We start from the raw sequence: 26,342 nt of genomic DNA on the forward strand, positions 1-26,342 counted from the left end.
CCAAAATGGAAATAACCCAAGTGTTCATCAGTAAGAGAGTAAACAATTTATGATACATATGCATTCACTGGGATGCTGCTTCACAATAAAAAGGAACTAATGATACACATAAGAGCGTGGGTGAATCTCAAAAAGGTGATCTTGAGCTACAGTCCAGACATGAAATGTATTTACTATTCTGGTTGTATTCTGTTATAGAAAAGGCAGAGAAGTAAGCTACAGTGACAGAAATCAATAGTTGCTGACAGGGGTGGGAGCACTGGGGGAATGACTGGAGAGAGGAACAATGGAGCATTCCTGAGGCGAAGAAAATGTCCTAAATCTTGATTGTGATGGTAGTTACATGGTTATACACATGTCAAACATTGCATTCTGTGGTGTATAAATTATGCCTTAATAGAAAAATTTAATCATTATACTTAGAGAGTCTAGTTTTAGGATTTAAGACCTACTTTCATCTTTTAATTTTCTGTGATTATTGTAAATGTAGGAGTATCCTTTCCATAGTTAAACTGTAATATGGGTTGGCCAAAGAATTCATTTGGGTTTTTCTGTAACATCTTACGGAAAAACCCGAATGAACTCTTTGGCCAACCCAGTATATCATTGCATACTAATATATTCTCCGTCAGCAAAAAGTTTATTGTTCCCATGTTAACTTTCATGATAATATTTCTTCTTAAAGGGTGTTGACTATTTTTGTGAATGTTATCTTCTCTTTGAAATACCAGGGAGAGTATGTTGCTGCAGTACGGGACTTTTACTTGTCTGTTTATTTTTTCAAAAAGAAAACAACATCAAGGTAAGAATTCCTTTTTGATAGCTTTATTTTATTTACTCAAGAGTTCATTATAATTTTATTCGTCCTTATACCTGTGACCCAAAGCTGTTTCATGTTACAGGTAATTGTGAAACCACAAGATGAGGTAGAGTTTTTAACCCACAGTGGGTTAAAATTGTTAGTCACAAAATCCTAGGGAGCTTTTCCCCTCAAAACCACTTTCACACTTAGATTCTGCTGTGTATACTTGCCGTCAAAATTGGATGTGGTTTGAAAAGTTTTCCCTAGGTGATCCACATTGTCATTTTATGGCTGTAGGAATGAATATAGGCTTTGCTATAATCTGGGTTTAAAATGAGTCAAATTAGGGCTTCCCTGGTGGCGCAGTGGTTGAGAGTCCGCCTGCCGATGCAGGGGACACGGGTTCGTGCCCCGGTCCGGGAAGATCCCACATGCCGCGGAGCGGCTGGGCCCGTGAGCCATGGCCGCTGAGCCTGTGCGTCCGGAGCCTGTGCTCTGCAACAGGAGAGGCCACAACGGTGAGAGGCCTGCGTACTGCAAAAAAAAAAGAGTCAAATTAGTCCATTGAACCTCACTGCACTTCAAATTAACATGTAGTTTAAATGGCGATAATTTCTACCTAATAGAGTTGTAAGGATGAATGAGGTCATGTATTTAAAGAAACTAGTGCTAAGCATGAGTAGTCACTCTTCACATGACACTGTCCCCTCTCCCCTTTTACCCTGCCAAGATTAACATTTGTTTTCCTTTGCAGTATAAGGATCCTGACATCTTTGGACACATTAGCCAGTTGTCTCAGATACAATTTTTCAGGCTTGTCCATACTTCATGCTAAAAACTTAGCTTTAACAAGAAATTCAAACAAACTTTTCCCAGGCAGAAAACCATAAAAAGCACTGTCTGTTCTCTATTTCACTCTCAGTGGCCTCCATAGACAAGTTATTATGGTAGAATGTTATTCACATGAAGTTTATATTGTGTATTATTACATGTTTACAAAACAAAATTCTTGATTCTTGGTCATGATTCTTCTTAAAAATCGTGCATTTATGTTCAGTGAATTCTGAGAGCTCACCAGTTTGGGTTGATAAGGGTGGGACCTCCATTTTGCCTAACTACATCATTTACCAAGCCTTTCATAATCAAGGGAAAATATTTTTCTTCTAGGTTTACTTTATCATCATCAAGAAATAAGAAACATGCTAAGAACAATTTTACATGTGTAGCGTGTCACCCGAAGGAAGACTGCATAGCAACTGGTCACAGGGATGGCAAAATCCGTCTTTGGTCAGTTAACTCTTGAAGAGCTTGGCAATCATTTATTTATTTTAGATTAGTCCTGCAGAAAAGGGGTATACCTGGGTGCAGGGAAAAGGATAGAACTGAAAAGCGACAGCTGATAGTAGAGATGATGCTTTCTTGGCGTCCTCCCTTTCTTTTATTACTGTGCTCTTCATTGCATAGACTTACTATTTTAGGACTTCAACGCTTGTCCCTAGGAGTAAATCCATTTTGTCCTTAATCATTTAATTGAAGAGAACTTTTTGTCAGCCTTTAAGTAAAAAGGAGAGAGTAACAATGAATATTGAACTAGTAGAATACTATGATGGCCTATTGTTTGCAGAAGTGACTGGTTTAGAAATAGAAAGTACTTTTTGCACATTAAGACCAGTAAACTTGATAAACATACGCCTTTGGCCAAATTAAGAATTTTGGTTTTCTCCAATAGGAGGAATTTTGATGATGAAAAGAAATACACATACACATGTTTACATTGGCACCATGATTTGGTTATGGATTTGGCTTTTTCAGCGACAGGTAAGTACAAGTTTAAGACTTAAAGTGAATTTTTAAAGTATGTGAACCAAGTATTTTAATTCACTGTACTTACAGTTTGGAAGATTTAGAATTGCATGGGCCAAATGAATTTTTTTAAGCACATGTATATCACCCCTGTGTTTTGGGCTTTGCTCAGCACAATGCCATATGCTTAAGTTTTCAAAACTCTTCAGAGTATCAAAGTGTACACCTGTCATAAAGTCTCTTGTTAATATAAACCTATTTAAATTATATTCCTTTTCCTTTTTCAATGTATGTGCACATAGCTAAGTGCTTGTTGTCCATAAGTATAGCTACAGTATATCAGGAGCAAATGATTCTGCTGATGCTTTATATCCATTATCTCATTTAATCCTTGACTCTGAAAACAGGCATCATATTCTCATTTTACAGATGATGGAAGTGAAATTTGTAGTTGAGAACTAACTTGCCTAAGGTCACATGTCTCGTAAGTGGGATTTGGACCTAGGTCTAATTCGAAAGTTTGTGTTTAACTGTAAGATCGCCACATTCACTCTTTTAAGTTAATTCAGATCTTTGTTCCATTTAAGCTGCATGAGAGTGGCTATAATGCGTAAAAATACCTCCTTAGAAATAGGATGACCTTCAACAGAAATTTGGAGAAGTACATTTTGTCTTTGGTTACCGTTAGCATTGTCACATGTATGTGGTGAAAATTATGTCAGTACATTTTGACTGGTCCTTAAGGGGGTGGGGGAGGGGAGGTGCTAGATGCTCCAGAAGTTTACGTGCCTGGAGAAAGTGGTTCTTCTTCCTGTACGTCTTCCCAGAGACTGGCAGGACAAGTCTTAGTACCATTTGCTCTAGATTCCTACAGGCTTACTTGGGTTTAACTCAGTGGAGCCTGAGGAAGCAGGAGGCATCTTCAGCCTACTTGTGCTTTTGATTTTGGGGATCAGTGACTGGTATATGGGGGTGGGATCCAACCTGACACACTTAGAGTAGTACAACAGGAGTACAGCTGTGACATATGGGAACGAAGAACAGAAGACTGAAGAGGGTGTTAACCCTATGGATAAAAGACATCGGCTACTCTTATCTTCACCCTCCTCCCCACCAAAAATACAAATGAGTATGTTTGTGGCATTGTGTGTACATATGTCTGTAATGTTTCAGGCAGTGTTGTTATTCTCTCCTGACCTAAGGTGGTTTCTTCTGCCCTCCTCATCAGTTTCTTTTTCTCTGCTGTGGCCCCTGCCCAAAGGCCAAGACCCGTTGATGTATATTGTCACTGTGACTTTTCTCTATTTTGTTCCCTTACCTATCTTGTCCACCTCCTCTCACACTAGTTATTAGTCACAGCTTTCTGTGATGGCCTTACTTATTACCCTTAAGTCCTGGGACATTCAGGATTGGCCTTCTCAGGTGGGGTTTGGGGAACAAGGAGTAGTTAGATTAGTTGGCACTAAAAAAAGAGAATACCAAGTGCCTCTACTGTGAGCCGTGGCTTTCATATAGGAAGTACTGCAGATCATCTTGGCTATTAGAGAGTTGAATTTTTGATGTTATTTTTTTAAATCATGTGAGTATTTGTGAGAAGTAATATAGTACATGGTTGTCAGTGAATGTGTAGGTATGAGAGAGTTAATAGAAGAAAATTAGTTGTCTGTGTAAATGAACGACAAATTATAGGGTTTTTGAGAACTGTTTATAAGTTAAGGCAAATGTTAACAGTATAAACTGTTTGGGCTCTGCTTTGAACGCAGTCATGCTGTCTGTGAGCATCTAATTTATTACTTACTTCTTTCTGATTCTTAAGCCTTTCTTATTTCAGTGCTCTAGGACCTCAAGTTAATGTTGGATAAAAGTGGTATTGGTGTTCCCAACACAGGGGGAAAGTTTTCAGTGTTTTACCACTAAAATATTTGCTATAGATTATCTGTAAGTATTCTTGATGAAATTTTAAAGGTCTCATCAATTCCTAGGTTACTGAGAGTTTTTATTATGGGTCTAGAATTCTATCTTTTACTTTTTCTGCATCTGTTAAGATACTGATGATCTATTTCCCTTTTTTCTGTAAGGAGAGTTCATTACATTGGTTTATTTTTCAAATGTTAAAATAACCTCACATGCTTACAATAAATTTTACCCTGCAGTGATGTCTTATCTTTTTAATATATCATTGGATTCAGCTTGCTGATACTTCATTTGGTAGTTTTCATCTGTTACGAAATTGGCTTGTACTTCTCTTAATGACGTGCTAGTTTTGGTGCAGAATTCTGCTGGTCTCCAAAACAAACTGGGAAGTGTACTTTCCTTTTTGTTACCTGGAAGAGTGTAAAACTGGCTTATTTCTTCCTTAAATGTTTGGAAAAGTTTACTAGTGAAGCCAGCTGGGCCTGGAGGATGTTTGTTGCATCCAGTTTTTCTAGTTATTGGCAGAAGAATTTGTCAGCAACAAAGTAGTCACATGTTACCGGAAAGGAAAAATCCCTGAACCAGTGATCTTTAAATCTTTTGTCTTGCAAGTATATTAAAAGATATAAAGACACTTGTTTGCATGTTTTTTTAAATAGTTTATTTCTCTAACATAGGAAAAATCAAAACATCGATTATATCTTCCTGTTTTTTCCCCCAAACACTGTCCTTTTCATTTCTTTGTGTGGATGAGAAGGCAGCAGTCTGCTGAGTGGGGGCCGTGAGTCTGTCCTCGTAGAGTGGCGAGAGGCAGCAGAGAAGAATAAGGAGTTCCTCCCGCGTTTAGGAGCTACTATTGAACACATCTCAGTGTCTCCAGCAGGGGATCTCTTCTGTACTTCACACTCCGATAACAGTAAGTCCCAATTTGTTGTCATGAGGAAATAACAGTTTGTGTAATGTCTTAAATTAGGTAGCATCTGTAGGGGATGGAAAATAAGAGACCTCAAACTAAGAGTAGCATAGGATTTAACGAGCATTTTTTTCTCTTCCATTTCTCCTCTTTCCTCCACCTCTCTTGCCCCAAGATGCCACCTGAATACAACATTTCCAGAGTTGTTTTTATGAAAGTGTAGGGCTAAGTGTATTTGGTTATTGTTGTGCCACTTACACTTAAAAATCTTTTCATGTGGAATGATTGGGGGATTAAAGGAGGTTTTCACAATATAATGGCATTCTCGAAAGAATGCTCTGAAGTTTTCCTTTGGTACAGCCATTGTCTCGGTGTGGGAGTCCTGTGGATTCTGACAGAAATGGAGCAGTCTTTTGATTCCTCCCCAGCGTTTGGTCATCCTGTTACACCTCAGCTTGGATGTAAATCCCGTGCCCATTGTCTCCTTTCCCTTCAAAAGAGAGCATAACTGAGCAATCCATCAGTGCAGTGACTCATTTCAAAGTAAACAACCCTCTCTTTTGGGGCATATAAGTTTCTGTATTAACACTTCTAATGTATTCATAGTCACAGCAGAAAACTTAGAGACTCCAACAGAAAAAGCCCTCATTCCCACCCCTAGTTTTTCTGTTAAATCACAAAATATATTCCTAATTTTCCAGTAACAGTCCAAGAAATTGAACATACTCAATTGTTTTGTATTCTGGTATATTTCAGAATGATACAAATTCACCTTTTTTTTTTTTTTTAAACCTTGAAGGTTTGACCTATTTATGTTTAGATGTTTGTTTGTTTATTTATTTATTTATTTATTTTACCCACAGAGATTATAATCATTCACCGAAACCTTGAGGCGTCCGCAGTAATTCAAGGCCTAGTGAAAGGTATCGCAGATCTCAGTGGATGTGGAATTGTGTACATTTTTAAAAGTGAATATTTGTCTGATTTCAGCTATTGTTCCTCACTTCTTTTACAGACAGAAATATCTTAACCGGTTTGATGATTGACCCAAGAACTAAAGCTTTGGTTTTGAATGGGAAACCTGGCCACTTGCAGTTTTATTCTCTCCAAAGCGATAAACAGTTATACAATGTAAGATTTTTGATCTGTTAACTAGCCTTAAAACTAATGAAATATCTTTATAGCATCACTGGGGTCAAGTAACTTATTGTATAGCTTCTAAAACAAGATCCTGTGCCTATGTTATTTGAACATAGTATTATCAGTCGTTTATAGCATGATTCTAATGAGGCCACCGTTGCAGATGAAGTCTGCATGTAAGCCAGTTGGCACTGTTGTGTGCACTCTGTCTATTCTATTCTGTTCAAGACTACACTCTAAATTAACTGTCGCGCACATCTGTGCCTTTGAGTCATAAGGATAGGCAGTGAGCATACGGATTAACAATACAGACCTGTCTCTGCTTTGTGGTGAAACAGTATCATATGTACATGCTGAAGATAAAATCTTCAGTGTAGATTAAAGAGGAACACTTCCTATAATCCTGGTAAATGCAATCCAGAATTTCCACTTTTTCTTTAGTGCCCCACAGTACCCTTTACAGATTTTTGTCACAGCCACTGTAACACTTTATCTCTTTCTCTCCAACACCTTTAAACCTCTCAAAGAAAGGAAATTTATTGATCTTTGTACATTTCTAGTACAGTGCCTGGAAATAGTAGGCACTTAATACATTTTTAGTAAATCGATGAGGACACAATAAAAGAAACAGTTATAAAGAAAATGCTGGCCTATTTACAATGTTGTGCTTTTTTCACTTCTTAAAAATTGTAGGTTTCATTTTTGCTCTCCTTGTTTCTAGTGATGTGGAATCTAGTTTTGAGATTTTATGTAAAGCTGTTTGTTCTTAGACACAAAAGAAAAGCATTACTGTAACCTAAAGTTCTGCTGTATCATATAAATGGAGCACAGTCGTTACTAAAATTTAAGGTCACTGAAGAATCATCACCACCAAGTTGGTATTATACAATATGCTCCATGTTTTCAGTGGCAATTTCGATGTCTGTAAGTAATGATTAGTTCATTTTTCTCTTTACCTAAAAATCTGTTACTGTAGATTCCAGAAGGTATCTATGATGTGGTTAATTGCCATTCCCTGAATGCTTTATCATGTATGTATTTACATTAATAAGAATTTTGGATTTTTTTTTAACCCATCAGTTAGATATTATACAGCAAGAATATATCAATGATTACGGTCTGATCCAAATTGAGCTAACAAAGGCTGCATTTGGCTGCTATGGTAATTGGCTTGCAACGGTGGAACAACGTCAAGAAAAGGAAACTGAGCTTGAATTGCAAATGAAACTGTGGACATATAATAAGAAAACACAAGGGTAATACTACCTATATAGACATTAATTTCAGAGCAGGAAATCATTTGACTTTCTAGTTTCAATTGTTGGTCTTTACGATGTTTCATTTTGATAAGTTTATATTAAGAGAAATGAAGGAGGTGTTATTCCTCTAATAAAGCCTTTATGCTTTCTGCTCTGAGAAAGCATTGGTGTTCTCCAAATTATGAGTCACCTCATTGCATAAATAAGGAAACATGGAGAAGTGACACCCCCAAGAACACATACCTACTCCCAGGCAAATCCAGGATTAGGATGCAAAGGTCTTAGTGCCTTAGCTCTTTTATTAGTGTTATATTACCTTCTTTGGGAAAATGGCAGTGGTAGGTGGTAGAGATGTGTTGTGGTGTAGACTTGATTAGATAAGGAGCCCACTAGTTTCCCATACCATGGCTGTAATAGCAATTTATCAAGTCCTTGCTTGTCAAGAACTGGGCTTAGTGCTTTCATGCCCATTGCCTTGTGAATCTTCACAAGATAATCTTTCATTCACAGCAGTGTCCTGTCGAGCCAGAAACAAGCTTTGAGAGGTAGTTTGGGTGACTTTAAATATTAAGTATTGACCAGGGCAGTGAAATAGGTAATGTTCTTTCTGTACCGTCTTGCCACAAATAAGGGCTTTCATAGCCATTTCCTTTTTTGCTTATTTTCAAAAGAGTGAGGTATCTGTGTTCTACACAATTTCCCTACAGTTGAGTATAGTAGCCTTTCAAGTATCATTTTTTGATGACCCCTATTTTATACTCATTCTGTACCAGTAAGCTGACACTGTTTATAATCATCTGTTATGTACGTTACACGAGGCCAGAGGTAATGTGTTAGAACTCTTTGCATCCTGTGGCCATCAGTGACAGAACACTCAATTGTTTGTCATGCTAGGTGATAATATATCAGTTGCTCACTCTTAAAGATGCTATTGTAAAATGTGCAATATGTAAGGAATTCTTAATACTCATATGATAGTATATTATATTGCCCTGGTATAAAAATAAATTGGTTTCCTTCCTACTAGGTTTGTTCTCAATACAAAGGTTAACATGCCACATGAAGACCACATCACAGCTCTCTGTTTCTGTAAGGCAGAAAAATCTGAAAACCCCACCTTGGTTACAGCAAGTAAAGATGGTCACTTCAAAGTGTGGATATTAACAGATGATTCTGATATATACAGTAAGTTACTTAAATATAGTATGTCTATATGTAGTGCACAGTTTTAAGAATTGATATATTTATCTCTCATGAATTGTATCCATTCTGGGAGGACATTTTCTACTTTGTTTAATTCTATAGGATATTGCCCAATTTCAAAAGATTTGAGAGATTACATTTTTACATGCCTTTTCTCCCAAATCTTTACTTATTTTATGACATTCTTGATTAATCGTGTGCTAATTATTCCAGTCTGTGAGGGTACAGTAAAAAGGGCTTTTGCAGTAGTCCCTTTACTGTTCCACTTGAGGAAGGTCAGGGTCTCTTGGAAGGGACACAAATTTCAAATCAGTCAATGATTTGTAACTAAAATTTTGGAGAGGAGGTTTTTTGTTGTGTTTCCTTGTTTCTTAATCCATATTTCTTATAAATTCCCTAAAATATTATCTGGCATTTGTACTATTTCTATGGTCTGTATTTTCACAGAAAAAGCTGTTGGCTGGACCTGTGACTTTGTGGGTAGTTATCACAAGTACCAAGCAACTAACTGCTGTTTCTCCGAAGATGGCTCTTTACTAGCAGTTAGTTTTGAGGAAATAGTTACAATATGGGATTCGGAGACATGGGAACTTAAATGTACATTTTGTCAACGAGCTGGGAAAATAAGGTAGGTAAATAATTGGGGGAGTATGAAGTACTGGGTTTGTTTCTTTTTTTTTTAATTCAAACAAGTCTTTCTACATAAACTTTAGTAATTAACGTATGCTTTCTCCAGAGGTATCCTGTGGGTCAGTGGTGCCAGCAGCTAACCAAAATACTGGGAAGCTAAGCTAAGCTAAGCTACTGGGTTTATGAACCATGTGCATTACTTTTCATGGTTGTACTACACAATAATAGAAGCTATATATAAGCCTCAGTAGATCCAAACAATGTTTATTTTCTCTGTATTTTCATAAAAGCGATGTTATGCTCAAACTTCACTGTTTGTAATAATGGCAAGGGAATGTAACAGTAGTATCTTCCATTTGATTTCCGGTAACTTGGGCATTTGAGGACAGAATGGGAAACGGCTGTTTCTAATTCCCAACATGTCTAATTCTGAATTTACTTTGTAAAACTTTCTTCAGAATTCATATTGCAGATTTTCCTCTTGAGACAAAGAAGCATAAAAAAGAGTTTTTGTTAAATAACTTGGTACGTTTCACATACATTTTCTCTATATGTGTCAATTATTGTACCGTACAGCATATTAGAGAAAAGAATTGGTCATCAAATCTGTTTTCCTAAAGAAACAAAATAGCTAAATAAACCTTTCCTGTTGTGCTCCTTACCCCCTTTCCTGCAGAATAATTACGAACAAAAACATACATGTCTATCTAAAAATTTGCATTGCACGAAGCTAGTACTGTACAGGACGTCTGCAGTCCTGTTTGTAACTACGTGTGCTAGAACTGACTGTTGTTAACTTCCTTGTTTTAATCTAGGCACCTTTGCTTTGGGAGATTGACTTGTTCCAAGTATCTTCTTGGTGCCACTGAAAATGGCATTCTGTGCTGTTGGAATCTGCTCAGTTGTGCATGTAAGATATTTTTTGCTATAAAGTGATGACAAAGCACATAGGAAGTGGACATTAACTAATCTTCGGCATTTTAGGACTTCTGGATGATATCTTCATATCTTTACCCAGAGAATATATAATTTTTTACGTGGTACATTGTACCACCAAACTTTGGAGTGCTATGCCTGTAATAATAGACTTTGATTACAGTTGACCCTTGAGCGATGCAGGCGTTAGGGTTGCCGACCCTCTGCGCAGTCAAAAATTCACTTATAACTTAGAGAGTCAGCCCTCTGTGGAGTCAGCCAACCTTGGATTGAGCAGTTATTGGTAGTACTTGCTATTTTAAAATCCACATGCATGTGGACCCTCACAGTTCAAATCCATGTTATTCAAGGGTCAACTGTATTTATAAACTGCCTAATTGTCAGCAAATCATCTTCCATTATCCTCACCTTTTTCCACTGTCTTCAGTGTATGATTTTGTTGCCCTACATATTATCCATCCTCATAACAATTTGAGGAAGGTTTCTGATAGTTCATAATGCATATTAACCTGCAGTGTTCCTGAGAGCATTAAATTTGAATGTAACCTATCACAATCCTCCTAACAAATGTGAACTTTGTGGCACTTTACTCATTCAAGTATATGTTTGGAAGACATTGTGGTTACTTTGTAATAATGTGTGTGATAACATTTTTTTAAATATTCTCTACAGTGATTCTGGTTAACATTTTGCCCACATTTAGCAGTAGTGGAAAAGCACCAGACAGAAGTTGCACTGTAATAACCATTTCATAGCATGTGGAAGAAGTATCAATACTTTGGTTTTCTGCTTCTTGCCCCTCGTTTTAGTGCAGACTTCCACAGATTATGTCAGTGTGTTCTCCATGTATTATCTGGAATGGTAAAATCCCTCTTCCTAAAAATAATAGAATTGATTGTCCCAATAAATATTGAGTACCTAGTTTAAATAACAAGCTTAAGAAAGCTTCTGGTAAATCTCTTCTTAGAAGTGAATCACTTTTTTTCCCCCAGTGGAGTGGAGTGCAAAATTAAATGTGAGAGTTATGGAACCTGATCCCAATTCAGAGAATATTGCTGCAGTCTCTCAGTCTTCCGTGGGTTCAGACTGTAAGTACAGACCATTCTTTGACAGAAGAAGTCTATCACCTAAATTTTCTTTTTTAACACCTTTAATATAATTTGATTTACACTTGCCTTCAAATCAGATGTCCATTTGAAGCCATTTGCCTGACCACTGCCCTTCCTTTCTTGAGTTCCAGCTCCAGCACATCCCTCATTTTTCAACATGTCATTTGCTACTCAGCCTTCAAAATCCAAGAGAGATCTTGCCCCTTTGAAGCATTCCTAAATCCCCCAAGGCGATTTTATCATTCCTCTATGATCTTGAAGCTCTTTCTACAGATCTCTATTCTAGTGCTTAAGACAAAATACTGCCACAGTATTTTGGTGTCTGTTTTCTGCAGTTGACCCTGCTCTCAGAAACAGAAATTTTTGTTTCTGTTTTTCATCTTCAAAGCCCTCATTCCTAACCGGCTTGGCACATAGTAAGCATCAAGTAGCTATTTGTTGACCCAAAGCCTAAAATAATCATGACCTGATCAATTTACTCAGTGGGGTAAGTCCCAGGATGAGTGTGGTGTGCCAATCTGAGGCTGAAACTAACCTTTGCAGGCAAAATGTTGTTGTCTGTTTGGTTTTTTTTTCTCTAGTGTTTGTGTTTAGACCTAGCGAGCCAAGGCCATTGTATATTCAAAAAAATATCTCCAGAGAGGAAGTCCAGTGGGGAGTGTTCGTTCCACGAGATGTCCCTGAATCATTCACCTCAGAAGCTTACCAGTGGCTGAACAGATCGCAGTTTTACTTCCTAACAAAATCACAGGTAACCATCCACCTCAGAAAAGGCGGTCATTTCGTATGTGTGATTTTCAGTTGCTTTAATATTTGAGAGTAATAGCCCAGGGCAAGTGGAATAGTTTTATTAAAGGGTTACTCCTTCTCTCCCCTCCCACTCCCCTGCCAAATCGTCTCATGTGCTCTGTACAGTCATATTACTGGTGGGAGTATATTCGCCCACACCTTTGGGGCTAAGTATTGCTTGCATTCATTCACTCCGTGACACCAAAAAAGATATGACCTAGAAGATAACTAGAATACTTTAAATTGTATTTATTAGAGTGGCTCTTTTTTAATTTTAGTATTTGATTTACCATAAAGAAATCAGTGGCTTAAGTTTGACCCATCAGTTGACTTTTATTTCATTACCAATTCTTAAAAATGATCTTTGAGGACAGTCTTACAACTGTCACAGCAGTCATTAAATACGTTTTAAATCTTTTATTACTTTTCTGTGAGCAGATATATTTATATCAAGATGAAAAGTCAACATCATTTTCTAACTTTAACATTTAGATTTGCACTCTACAGTTTATATTTTGCATCATTAATTGACCTCTCTTTTCAGAGTTTATTGACATTCAGTACACAGTCTCCAGAAGAGAAGCTCACACCAACAAGCAAACAGGTATGTTCCGGTCACTCGTGGTGCAGATCGTGCACATTGCCTCCCTGCAAAGATAAGGTTCTCTTTTAGAGCTCAGCTATGAGAAAAATGTTTTACCTGCCCTAAAGTGGAATTAAAATTACATACTTAGAAACTACTTGCTTCGTTTGATGTCAGAGTGCTCTTTGAAAATGTAGTCTCGGTTTGTAGTATCAGTAACATATGCTTGTGATTTAAAGAATCAAATAGTTCTACAAGACTTCTTGGGGAAAACTTGAACATCACCACCACTGCCATTACCCACAAAGATACTCTCAACTCTTTGAGTTGAAGTTTTTATTTACCCCCATATCTCTAAGAAACATGTTCATATTGCTAATTCTGGATTTTTCAGATCTAGGTATTATTTGTTAACTCTGATCTATTGAAGTTGAAGTTTCTTTCATACCACTCCCACCATATACATTACATACCCCCGCATATTTTCTGTCCCCTAGTTTTTCCAGTATAGATAAATCTTAAATTGGTCAGGTCACTGTTCATCTTTAAACATGTAAACACAATTCATAGCTGAGCCACCTAGTAATAAACAGGTTGTTTTTCCTTTTGTGACCAGCTTCTTTTCTCTGGAGTTAATGATTGCCTTCTTTTTTCATTTGCTCAGTTTCCTATTTACTTCTCACCTAATTCACCCCTAAACTCTACCCTATAACTCCTCTCTCATTATTTTCAGACATATTAGGTATTCTTTGGAGTTCTGAAGAAATATTTTCAAGAACCTCTGACCTGCTTCTTTCGAACTGATTGCCCTGTAAACGTGCTGCACAGTAATCATCTTAGGATCTACATTTGCCACCATTCTGGGGGTTTATTCACATCTACTGTAATAGATCCTGTAGTTTTTCTCCTTCTTTGGTCACTCCTTTGCTTTGGTAAAGCACATCCTATTGGTGCATGGGAAGTAAATTTAAGACATTGCATGTTTGGACATGCTTTTATTCTCTCCCATTGGATTGGTTGGTTGGGTAGAGTTCTAGGTTGAAAATCATTTTGTCTTAGAACTTTGAAGATACTGTCTTATACTTTATCTGTATCCTGACTTGTTTATTTCTCTCTGGAAATTCACTGAATTCGTTTACCATTTTTTTGTTGATGATTACTATATGTTCTAGACATTTGGGATATATCAGTGAGCAAAAGAGTGAAGTCTATAAACTAGTGGTGTTTATAGTCTAACAGGAAGGCACAGATAATAAACATCAAGTAAGTGAAATGTATAGTATTTTAGAAGGCAATAAGAATTACGGAAGGAGGAATGGTGGGAAAGGGAGTGTGGAGTGCAGTTTGCCTTTTTAAATACAGCAGTCAAAACAGGCTTTAATGAAAAGACTTTGACTTTTCCTCTGAGTTAAATGTAGAGCCCCCTTCGAGGGTTTTAATCAAAAAACTGTCTAAGGAGAAGAATTAATTCTTTCTTTGCCTTCATTTTCTCTAGAACTGCTATTTACGGCTGGACCTTCTAGAATGGTGCTAATATTCTTATTTTTTCTCCTGTTTTCTTCCTGTTGTCTGAGAGGTTTCCTCCTCTTTTCATCTGATCCTCTATTTTTTTTCTCTCTCTTAACATGGTTCATTTCCATTAGGTTTTTATTTCCAGTCTGTTTTGGAGATTTTCATCAAAGTCTCATGACTCTTGGCTGTCTGCTCTTATTTAAAGGTGAGCAAAATCACCATTTGGAGGTTTTCTACCTAGGTGGAACTTGACCTCTGGCCTCCACTGTCTGCCTGAGCTATTATGAGAAAATCTCCAAAATCATTATTTTTAGGACTTTTTCTCTTAGATTGGTCAAATTGTCCAGATAAAATTCTTCCAAATTCTTGCCTAAAAGATGTCAACCTGGCTGCCAGTGTTCTGAGAAGCACCCTCTATGGAACACAACTGCCTTCAGCTGTGAGGGCACCTCCACGCTGCCACACACCAAGCCATCCTTTCTAAAGACACACTTTATTTTGCTCTTCAAGGAACATACTGTCAGCCCTCTGCTGGGGCTGAGGAGGAGATCTGGAAACCTGAATGCTCTCTAAATAGACCTTCAACCAGGCTAACTGGTTTCTTTCTTTTTTTTTTTTTTAGCCTTTTACAGAGGAGGTACTGTTACTATTAGTACCAATTCTTGAGTGTTTGCGGAATTCTGCAGTATAAATTGGGATGCTTTTAGCTTTCTTCACCACCAGCTTAGAATCCTGCTTTCTCAGGTCTACTAAGTTAGCTACCACCATTCAAACTGCTTTTCACTTTCCACATCACACAGTGTCTTTATTACTGTGGATTTATGCTCTTTTGAAAACCTGTTTGCTGCCGTTTTTGTAGGATTGGGGGACTAAGTAGTGGTGGATGCACATTTTGTTCTGTCACCGAAGTGTCTGCTGTTAGCTTTTCCCATAGTAAATTGACTGCCCTCAGTTGCTTTACCTGTGAACTGAAAGAATCATACTAGATAATTTCTATAGTTCCCTCCATCGGACATGTTATGACTGTGATACTTCTTATTGCCTCAAAGGCAGTTCCTCCTTTTTAGTGAAGTAATTTATTTCCCTTTGTCTTAAATCCTTACAGCTATTAGCAGAAGAAACTCTTCCAACAACCCCATTTTATTTCATATTGGGAAAGCACAGGCAGCAACAGCAGGATGACAAGTTAAATGAAGCTTTGGAGAATGAACTGGTACAACTACCCTTAACAGAAAACATACCTGCAATTAGTGAGGTAAGTAATTATTAATTACTTATTAGTGTGAAACATAAGTTTATTATAATATTAATAGTGTAAATTAATTGCTTATACCAATATGAAATGGGTTAAACACAGTAAAGTTCCTTAAGTTGGAGTTTATTTATACAGTCAATCTGTAACAACTAATTTTTAAATAATCATTTACACATTGTGCAATTTTTTTTGAATTTTTGGATTTTATTTATTTTTTTATATAGCAGGTTCTTATTAGTTATCTATTTTATGCATATTAGTGTATACATGTCAATCCCAATCTCCCAGTTAATCCCACCACCACCACCACCACCCTCTGCCACTTTCCCCCCTTGGTTTCCCTACCTTTGTTCTCTACATCTGTGTCTCTATTTCTACCCTGCAAACTGGTTCATCTGTACCATTCCTCTAGGTTCCACATACATGTGTTAATATACGATATTTGTTTTTCTCTTTCTGACTTACTTCACTCTGTATGACAGTCTCTAGGTCTATCCACATCTCTACAAATGATCCAGTTTTGTTCCTTTTTATGGCTGAGTAATGTTCCATTGTATATTTGTACCACATCTTCTTTATCTATTCGTCTGTCGATGGGCATTTAGGTTACTTCCATGACCTGGCTTTTGTAAATAGTGCTGCAATGCACGTTGGGGTGCATGTGTCTTTTTGAATTACGGTTTTCTCTGGGTATATACCCAGTAGTGGGATTGCTGGGTCATATGGTAGTTCAATGTTTAGTTTTTGAAGGAACCTCCATGCTGTTCTCCATAGTGGCTGTATCAATTTACATTCCCACCAACAGTGCCAGAGGGTTCCCTTTTCTCCACACACTCTCAAGCATTTGTTGTTTGTAGATTTTCTTATGATGCCCATTCTAACTGGTGTGAGGTGATACCTCATTGTAGTTTTGATTTGCATTTCTCTAATAATGAGTGATGTTGAGCAGCCTTTCATGTGCTTCTTGGCCATCTGTATGTCTTCTTTGGAGAAGTGTTTATTTAGGTCTTCGGCCCATTTTTTGCATTGGGTTGTTGTTTTTTTAATATTGAGCTGCACGAGCTGTTTATATATTTTGGAGATTAATCCTTTGTCCGATGATTCACTTGCAAATATTTTCTCCCATTCTGAGGGTTGTCTTTTTGTCTTGTTTGTAGTTTCCTTTGCTTTGCAAAAGCTTGTAAGTTTCATTAGGTCCCATTTGTTTATTTTTGTTTTTATTTACATTACTCTAGGAGGTGGATCAAAAACGAACGGTCTTGCTGTGATTTGTGTCAAAGAGTGGTCTTCCTATGTTTTCCTCTAAGAGTTTTATAGTGTCCGGTCTTACATTAAGGTCTCTAATCCATTTTGAGTTTATTTTTGTGTATGGTGTTAGGGAGTGTTCTAATTTCATTCTTTCACATGTAGCTGTCCAGTTTTCCCAGCACCACTTATTGAAGAGACTGTCTTTTCTCTATTGTATATCCTTGCCTCCTGTGTCATAGATTAGTTGACCATGGGTGCGTGGGTTTATCTCTGGGCTTTCTATCCTGTTCCATTGATCTGTATTTCTGTTTTTGTGCCAGTACCATATTGTCTTGATTACTATAGCTTTGTAGTGTAGTCTGAAGTCAGGGAGTCTGATTCCTCCAGCTCCATTATTTTCCCTCAAGACTGCTTTGGCTATTCGGGGTCTTTTGTGTCTCCATACAAATTTTCATATATTTTGTTCTAGTTCTGTAAAAAAAAATGCCACTGGTAATTTGATAGGGATTGCATTGAATCTGTAGATTGCTTTGGGTAGTATAGTCATTTTCACAATACTGATTCTTCCAATCCAAGAACATGGTATATCTCTCCATCTGTTTGTGTCATCTTTGATTTGTTTCATCAGTGTCTTATAGTTTTCTGAGTACAGGTCTTTTACCTCCTTAGGTAGGTTTATTCCTAGGTATTTTATTCTTTTTGTTGCAATGGTAAATGGGATTGTTTCCTTAATTTCTCTTTCTGATCTTTCGTTATTGGTGTATAGGAATGCAAGAGATTTCTGTGCATTAATTTTGTATCCTGCAACTTTACCAGATTCATTGATTAGCTCTAGTACTTTTCTGGTGGCATCTTTAAGATTCTCTATGTATAGTATCATGTCATCTACAGACAGTGACAGTTTTACTTCTTCTTTTCCAGTTTCGATTCATTTTATTTCTTTTTCTTCTCTGATTGCCATGGCTAGGACTTCCAAAACTATGTTGAATAATAGTGGTGAGAGTGGACATCCTTGTCTTGTCTCTGATCTTAGAAGAAATGCTTTCAGTTTTTCACCCTTGAGAATGATGTTTGCTGTGGGTTTGTCGTATATGGCCTTCATTATGTTGAGGTAGGTTCCCTCTATGCCCACTTTCTGGAGAGTTTTTATCATAAATGGGTGTTGAATTTTGTCAGAAGCTTTTTCTGCGTCTATTGAGATGATCATATGGTTTTTCTTCTTCAGTTTGTTAATATGGTATATCACATTGGTTGATTTGCATATATTGAAGAATCCTTGCATCCCTGGAATAAATCCCACTTGATCATGCTGTATGATCCTTTTAATGTGTTGTTGGATTGTGTTTGCTAGTATTTTGTTGAGGAGTTTTGCATCTATATTCATCAGTGATATTGGTCTGTAATTTTCTTTTTTTGTATTATCTTTGGTTTTGGTATCAGGGTGATGGTGGCCTCATAGAATGAGTTTGGGAGTGTTCCTTCCTCTGCAATTTTTTGGAAGAGTTTGAGAAGGATGGGTGTTAGCTCCTCTCTAAATGTGTGATAGAATTCACCTGTGAAGCCATCTGGTCCTGGACTTTTGTTTGTTGGAAGATTTTTAATCACAGTTTCAATTTCATTACTTGTGATTGGTCTGTTCATATTTTCTATTTCTTCCTGATTCAGTCTTGGAAGGTTATACCTTTCTAAGAATTTGTCCATTTCTTCCAGGTTGTCCGTTTTATTGGCATAGACTTGCTCGTAGTAGTCTCTTATGATGCTTTGTATTCCTGCGGTGTCCGTTGTAATTTCTCCTTTTTCATTTCTGATTTTATTGAGTCCTCTCCCTGTTTTACTTTTTCTTTCCTTTTTTTTTTTTTTTTTGTCAGCTTTGCTTGTGGTTCAAGAGATTCTGCAGAGGACAGTCACTGTGGCCAGTGACAGCAGTGATGCTTGTGTGTGTATGCAAGTATAAGCATCCCTCAGAACATGGGCTGCCATACTTGACTGCCTGTTGGAATCTCACAAGGAGTTTTTAAAAATAAGGAAAAAAAAATTTTTTTTAAAAAGCCTAGGCTGCACTCTAGACCAATCAAATCAGAATCCCTGGGGTGGGACCCATCAATTGGTATTTTTAAAAACTCCCTCTTTTTCTTGATGAGTCTGGCTAAAGGTTTATCAGTTTTGTTTATCTTCTCAAAGAACCAGCTTCTAGTTTTATTGAGCTCTCTGCTACTGTTTTCTTTGTTTCTATTTCATTTATTTCTGCTCTGATCTTTATGATTTATTAGCTTCTGCTAACTTTGGGTTTTGTTTGTTCTTCTTTCTCTGGTTCCTTTAGGTGTAAGGTTAGATTGTTTATTTGAGATTCTTCTTGTTTCTTGAGGTAGGCTTGTATTGCTATAAACTTCCCTCTTAGAACTGCTTTTGCTGCACCTCATAGGTTTTGGATTGTCATGTTTTCATTGTCATTTGTCTCCAGGTATTTTTTAATTTCCTCTTTGATTTCTTCAGTGTTCGCTTGGTAACGTATTGTTTAGCCTCCATGTGTTTGCGTTTTTTACGTCTTTTTGCCTGTATTGATTTCTAATCTCATAGTGTTGTGGTCGGAAAAGATGCTTGATATGATTTCAGTTTTCTTAAATTTACTGGGGCTTGATTTGTGACCCAAGATGTAATCTGTCCTGGAGAATGTTCCATGTGCACTTGAGAAGAAAGTGTAATCTGCTGTTTTTGGATGGAATGTCCTATAAATTTCAATTAAATCTCCCTGGTCTATTGTGTCATTTAAAGCTGTGTTTCCTTATTAATTTTCTGTCTGGATGATCTGTCCATTGGTGTAAGTGAGGTGTTACAATCCCCCACTATTATTGTGTTACTGTCGATTTCCTCTTTTATAGCCGTTAGCAGTTGCCTTCTTGTATTGAGGTGCTCCTATGTTGGGTGCATATATAATTGTTATATCTTCTTCTTGAAATGATCCCTTGGTCATTATGTAGTGTCCTTCTTTGTTGTAACATTCTTCATTTTAAAGTCTATTTTATCTGATACGAGTATTGCTACTCCAGCTTTCTTGTGATTTCCATTTGCATGGAATATCTTTTTCCAACCCCTCACTTTCAGTCTGTATGTGTCCCTAGGTCTGAAGTGGGTCTCTTGTAGACAGCATATACATGGGTCTTTTTTTTAATCCATTCAGCAAGCCTGTGTCTTTTGGTTGGAGCATTTAATCCATTCACGTTTAAGGTAATTACCGATATGTATGTCCCTGTGACCATTTAATTGTTACGGGTTTGTTTCTGTAGGTCCTTTTCTTCTCTTGTGTTTCCCACTTAGAGAAGTTCCTTTAGCATTTGTTGTAGAGCTGGTTTGGTGGTGCTGAATTCTCTTAGCTTTTGCTTGTCTGTAAAACTTTTGATTTCTCCATTGAATCTGAATGAGATGCTTGCTAGGTAGAGTAGTCTTGGTTGTAGGCTCTTCCCTTTCATCACTTTAAATATATCATGCCACTCCCTTCTGTCTTGCAGAGTTTCTGCTGAGAAATCAGCTGTTAACCTTATGGGAGTTCCCTTGTATGTTGTCATTTTTCCCTTGTTGCTTTCAGTAATTTTTCTTTGTCTTTAATTTTTGTCAATTTGATTACTATGTGTCTTGGCATGTTTCTCCTTGGGTTTATCCTGCCTGGGACTCTCTGCGCTTCCTGGACTTGGGTGGCTATTTCCTTTCCCATGTTAGGGAAATTTTCAACTCTGATCTCTTCAAATATTTTCTTGGGTCCTTTCTCTCTCTCTTCTCCTTCTGGGACCCCTATAATGGGAATGTTGTTGCGTTTAATGTTGTCCCAGAGGTCTCTTAGGCTGTCTTCATTTCTTTTCATTCTTTCTTCTTTATTCTATTCCCTGGTAGTGAATTCCACCATTCTGTCTTCCAGGTCACTTATCCGTTCTTCTGCCTCAGTTATTCTGCTATTGATTCCTTCTAGTGTAGTTTTCATTTCAGTTATTGTATTGTTCATCTGTTTGTTTGTTCTTTAATTCTTCTAGGTCTTTGCTAAACATTTCTTGCATCTTCTCCATCTTTGCCTCCATTCTTTTTCTGAGGTCCTTGATCATATTCACTATCATTATTCTGAATTCTTTTTCTGGAAGGTTGCCTATCTCCACTTCATTTAGTTGCTTTTCTGGAGTTTTATCTTGTTCCTTCATCTGGTACAAAGTCCTGTGTCTTTTAATTTTGTCTGTCTTTCTATGAATGTGGTTTTTGTTTCACAGGCTGCAGAATTGTAGTTCTTGCTTCTGCTGTCTGCCCTCTGGTGGATGAGGCTATCTAAGAGGCTTGTGCGCAAGCTTCCTGCTGGGAGGGAATGATGGTGGGTGGAGCTCAGTAAAACTTTAATCTGCTTGTTGGTTGTTTGGCCTGAGGCGACCCAGCACTGGAGCCTACCCAGGCTCTTTGGTGGGGCTAATGGCAGACTCTGGGAGGGCTCACACCAAGGAGTACTTCCCAGAATTTCTGCTGCCAGTGTCCTTGTCCCCACGGTGAGCCACAGCCACCCCCCACCTCTGTAGGAGACCCTCCAACCCTAGCAGATAGGCCTGGTTCAGTCTCCAGTGGGTTAGGAGACTAACCACTGCTCCTTCTCCTGGGTCCTGATGCACACACTACTTTGTGTGTGCCCTCCAAGAGTGGAGTCTCTTTTTCCCCCAGTTCTGTGGAAGTTCTGCAGTCAAATCCCACTAGCCTTCAAAGTCTGATTCTCTAGGAATTCCTCCTCCTGTTGCCAGACCCCCAGGTTGGGAAGCCTGACATGGGGCTCAGAATCTTCTCCAGTGGGTGGACTTCTGTGGTATAAGTATTCTCCAGTTTGTGAGTCATCCACCCAACAGTTACTGGATTTGATTTTACTGTGATTGCGCCCTTCCTACCTTCTCATTGTGGCTTCTCCTTTGTCTTTGGATGTGGGGTATCTTTTTTGGTGAGTTTCAGTGTCTTCCTGTCAATGATTGTTCAGCAGTTAGTTGTGATTCTGGTGCTCTCGCAAGAGGGAGTGAGCGCACATCCTTCTACTCCACCACCTTGAACCGATCTATATACTGTGCAACTTTAATTCCCAAACTAAGTGGCCTAAAACTTAAAATTTCTGATTATTGTAGCCTGACATGGGTTTGGGGGAGGCGTTATTTGCATAAAAGTAGGGAGTTCTTTTTTTAAATCTATTTTCTAAATTATTAATTTTATTTATTTATTTATTTATTGGCTGCGTTGGGTCTTTGTTGTTGCACGCGTGCTTTCTCTAGTTGTGGCGAGCGGGGGCCACTCTTCATTGCAGTGTGCAGGCTTCTCATTGAGGTGACTTCTCTTGTTTCAGAGCACAGGCTCTAGGTGCACGGGCTTCAGTAGTTGTGGTGCATGGGCTTAGTTGCTCTGTGGCATGTGGGATCTTCCCAGACCAGGGCTCAAACCCATGTCCCCCTGCATTGGCAGGCAGATTCTTAACCACTGCACCATCAGGGAGCCCCAAAAGTAGGGAGTTCTTTGGTTTGGTTTTTCTGTGGGGAGAGCCTACTGTTGATGAAAGCCTTGGCATTTCATCTTTTTAAATGAAACCCTGTTTTTCTGTTTTACTGTAGCTTCTTCACACTCCAGCCCATGTACTGCCATCTGCTTCTTTCCTGTGCTCCATGTTTGTAAATTCATTGCTGCTGTCTAAGGAGACCAAGAGGTAAGGCAGTTCATAAGCTGTGTTTAGATACTCTGTTTTGAGAAACAGGATGGTTTGTGTTATCCTTGATTAGAACATTCTTTCCCTGTGTTTCTCTTTATTTCAGCTCTGACCTATAGTTAAAGGATATAGGATTACTAAGTCAAATAAATAAAATTCATTGAAACTAAATATCAGAGATCTTTCATGGTAATGTTTTAAGGGTTTCAAAATTTCATGTTTTATAAATTTACCTGTTCTTTTATAATAATCCATTTTTAAAGTGTATTCAATAACAAGAATTTTCATTTATTTTGTTCATGTTATGTTTTTTCATAGATACCTTAAATTGGAAAGTTATTGTTTAGAAATATTTTTAGTAGTAATTGTTGTATTTTATTCTGTTAAAGTGCTGAAGAAATTCCTGATGATGTCAGTATGGAAGAAGAAAAAGAAAGTGTTGATTCAGATGAAGAAAATAATTTCACTGAAGAGGTCCAGGATACAAATAACACAGATTTGGGAAAAGACATAATACATCAGTTGTCAAAATCTGAAGAAAAGGAACTGAGAAAATTTAGGAAAGTAGACTACAGCTGGATAAGTGCTCTTTAAGCCTTGGAGAATAGGGGAGGGTTTTATACTTTGTTTTTGTGGTTTTTTGTTTTGTTTTGTGGTTGTTTTTTTGTTTGTTTGTTTTTATTGTATGTTGACATTCCAAAATTCTATTTTAATGTTATTTCTGTTCATAAAATGTTAAATATTAACAGGCTCTACTTTTTAAATGACTGGTAATATGAAACTAAATTTGCATCATGTTTTAGTTGCTATATATACATCATCTCATTTCACTTATCAGCCCTATAGAGTAGCTAGATATTTTCTTCACAGGTGCTATAGCAGAGCTGGGACTTGAATTTTTACAGCATAAGTCCCCCTGTCTGCAGTTCGGAGATAGATAGATATAAGAAGTCAAAAGGTTTTGTTGATGATGTTAAGTTCAAAATTCATTTGGTGGCCAAATATGACCTGAACTGATATGAGGTTCTCTGTAGTCTTGTTTGATCCCTCTTAGAGTATTTCTCATAGAGAAGTTTAGAGAAATGATTTGATTATGGTGGTATTTCACAGACCCCACTCAGGATTTTATATAATATGAGCTGCCTGAAATCTGAAAAATTCTACATTCACATCATCTGGTCGCATATCTTTCGGGTAAGGTCTTGTCTACTATACTTGTAAATACAGTTTTCATGACAGCCTTGGCAGATAAGAAGAGCTGGTATTACTCTGTCAGTGTTATGCCTGTGTATACTGAGTCAAATAACAACTACTTTTTAACCACAGTCCCATTGCTAGTAGAAAAGAATGCAAGACTCCTGTATTACCTTACAGTAGTGAAATTTCTACATTTTAACCACTTAGCATTTAGAGTTTTCCAGTTCCATGATATACTTCCATAAGATTTATATTTAAAAAGTTAATGCAAAAACAAGTGTACACATCACAAAAGCACATCTCAGGGAATGTTCACAAAATTGCTGTAAGTGGCTTTTTAAGTATGTCTGAGTCAGTATCCAAGTAAGATCTGTACATTTCATTTAAATAGCTAGATTGAGAAATAGGTAACTCACAAACTATGCAATTCACCCATTTAAAGTGCACAGGTCAGCGCTTTTTAGTATATTCAGAGCTGCACACCATCACCACAGTCAATTTTAGAACATTTTCATCACCCCATTACCAGTCACTCCCCATTACTCCCAGCCTGCCCCACCCCACACCGTAGGCAACCTAATATTTCTGTCTCTGTAAATTTGCCTAGTCTGCATATTGCATAAAAATAGAATCATATAATATGTGGGCTTTGTGACTGGTTTCTTTTCACTTAGCATTCATTCTGCAGCATGTATCAGTACTTCATTTCTTTTCATTATTTTCATTTCACCTAATTATATACCTAGGAGCAGAACTACTGAGTCACTTGGTAACTCTGTTTAACTTTTTGAAGAATCACAAAACTGTTTTACAGATCAGCTTCACCATTTTACATTATTTACATTATGTGGGATATAAGTTGTTCCACAGTCTGATCCATTAAATTTAGGTCCCTTTGCAGGGTTAGTTTTTGAGGCCAGTGTTTGAGGTTCCTGGGAGGACTCTTTAGCTGTCTCTTTTCCTGGTTCTTTGGTAAATTAGCTGGCATATGGATTAGCTTGTTGCTCTCATGGAGCTACTAGCTTCCCCTTAATTGCTTACCACCAAAATCTCCATTGTTTTCAAAAATACCTTAGGCTTGAACTTCACTCTATTTCACATAATGTCAGAACTCTCTATTCTTATGGACTGTCTCTTGCCCCTGGGCAAAATCTCTCACCCACTGCTCCAAAAAGTGGGGGTAGGGGGGATAAGGCACAGTGGACCCTCTCAGAGTGTCAGAGAGACACCTGTGCTTCACAAACAGTGGAGAAAATAGCCTCTGGTCTTTGTATCTCCTGACGTGGAACCTCTGCCCTAACCACCTGGGGCAAGGACAGCCAGGTGACCAGTGTTCTCAGCCTGGGGAGTGGGGCTGACATAAGTTAATTATTTTGCCGCCTTCAGACACTGACATGGTACCTGCAAGTTTATTTTTTGCACTTATGTATGAAAGGTTTCATACTTTCAAATCAAATTACTTAAATGTGGAGCTTTTTAAAATGATGATTCCATAATCTGAATCATTGCTTTATAAGTGTGGGTTTTTCTAAGGAGTTGATCTCTAACACTAAAACATGACAACCTTGTTATTATTCTAATTTTTTCTCCAATACTAAAAAAATAAAAATTTTTCCAAAGACAACTATACAGATAAAAGGGTAATAGCCACTCTGTTCCTTCAAATCTGAACTTCTGTCCAGCAGATCTGTACTGCCATCCCTCAGTTTCTTTCCCACAGAAAACTGGTCCCATCATAGTAAGCAAACCCATAAAGATTATTCACCTTCTAGCCTCCCTTATTTATCTGACTTACCTGTCAAGGCACAGACTCACTACTTGCTCTCACCATTGCAGCCTGTACTTCTGGACACAGACAATCTCAGCCTTACTGCAGGTGGACCACATGTTAACCACCTACCATGTCTGCATATCCATGTCAGATATTTACCCCAGTTTGACAGATGAGGAAAACTGGATCCATAGAGAGCGAGTAATTGGTATCTAAGTCACTGGGTTCTCAAGAAGTGGGGCTAAGACAGGAGCCCCTCCTTCTCCCATCAAATACCAAGTCCTGTGCTCTTTATAGAATAGCACATTGTCTCCCAGACACTTAAAACAACTAGTTAGCATTACGAAGGCATCTATAACTGGGGAAGAATTGTGATTAAAAAGAAAAAATTTTTTTAAATGAACAGCCCAGGTGTAGAGCTGGTCTCAGCTGCAGACAAGCGCTAGCTAGCTCTGTGACCTGGCTAAAGTCCTATAAACTGTCTGAGCTTCAGCCCCCTCATCTGTAAGATGAAGTGCTCCCTCCCTATGTTAATGGTTTTGACTGTCTGACTAGTACTGTTATGTTCCAAAATAGG

At 37.7% G+C, this 26,342-nt stretch overlaps 1 protein-coding gene across 1 annotated transcript in view; it reads left to right on the forward strand.

Moving 5' to 3' along the window:
• WDR75 (WD repeat domain 75) overlaps positions 1-23,561 on the forward strand; it is a 41,003-nt gene extending 17,442 nt beyond the window's left edge. The window contains exons 6-21 of the mRNA XM_081242317.1: positions 732-802; positions 1,970-2,089; positions 2,532-2,620; positions 5,277-5,435; positions 6,296-6,355; positions 6,448-6,563; positions 7,653-7,828; positions 8,859-9,016; positions 9,482-9,662; positions 10,480-10,574; positions 11,593-11,688; positions 12,291-12,460; positions 13,043-13,102; positions 15,699-15,848; positions 22,706-22,797; positions 23,187-23,561. Coding sequence (XP_081098443.1) covers positions 732-802; positions 1,970-2,089; positions 2,532-2,620; positions 5,277-5,435; positions 6,296-6,355; positions 6,448-6,563; positions 7,653-7,828; positions 8,859-9,016; positions 9,482-9,662; positions 10,480-10,574; positions 11,593-11,688; positions 12,291-12,460; positions 13,043-13,102; positions 15,699-15,848; positions 22,706-22,797; positions 23,187-23,391 — 1,998 coding nt within the window. The 3' untranslated portion in view covers positions 23,392-23,561. The remainder of the gene's footprint in view (positions 1-731; positions 803-1,969; positions 2,090-2,531; positions 2,621-5,276; positions 5,436-6,295; positions 6,356-6,447; positions 6,564-7,652; positions 7,829-8,858; positions 9,017-9,481; positions 9,663-10,479; positions 10,575-11,592; positions 11,689-12,290; positions 12,461-13,042; positions 13,103-15,698; positions 15,849-22,705; positions 22,798-23,186) is intronic.
• The last annotated feature ends 2,781 nt before the right edge of the window (positions 23,562-26,342 follow it).

Source organism: Mesoplodon bidens (genome assembly GCF_964165515.1).
Source record: "Mesoplodon bidens genome assembly, chromosome: 8".
Taxonomy (NCBI): domain Eukaryota; kingdom Metazoa; phylum Chordata; class Mammalia; order Artiodactyla; family Ziphiidae; genus Mesoplodon; species Mesoplodon bidens.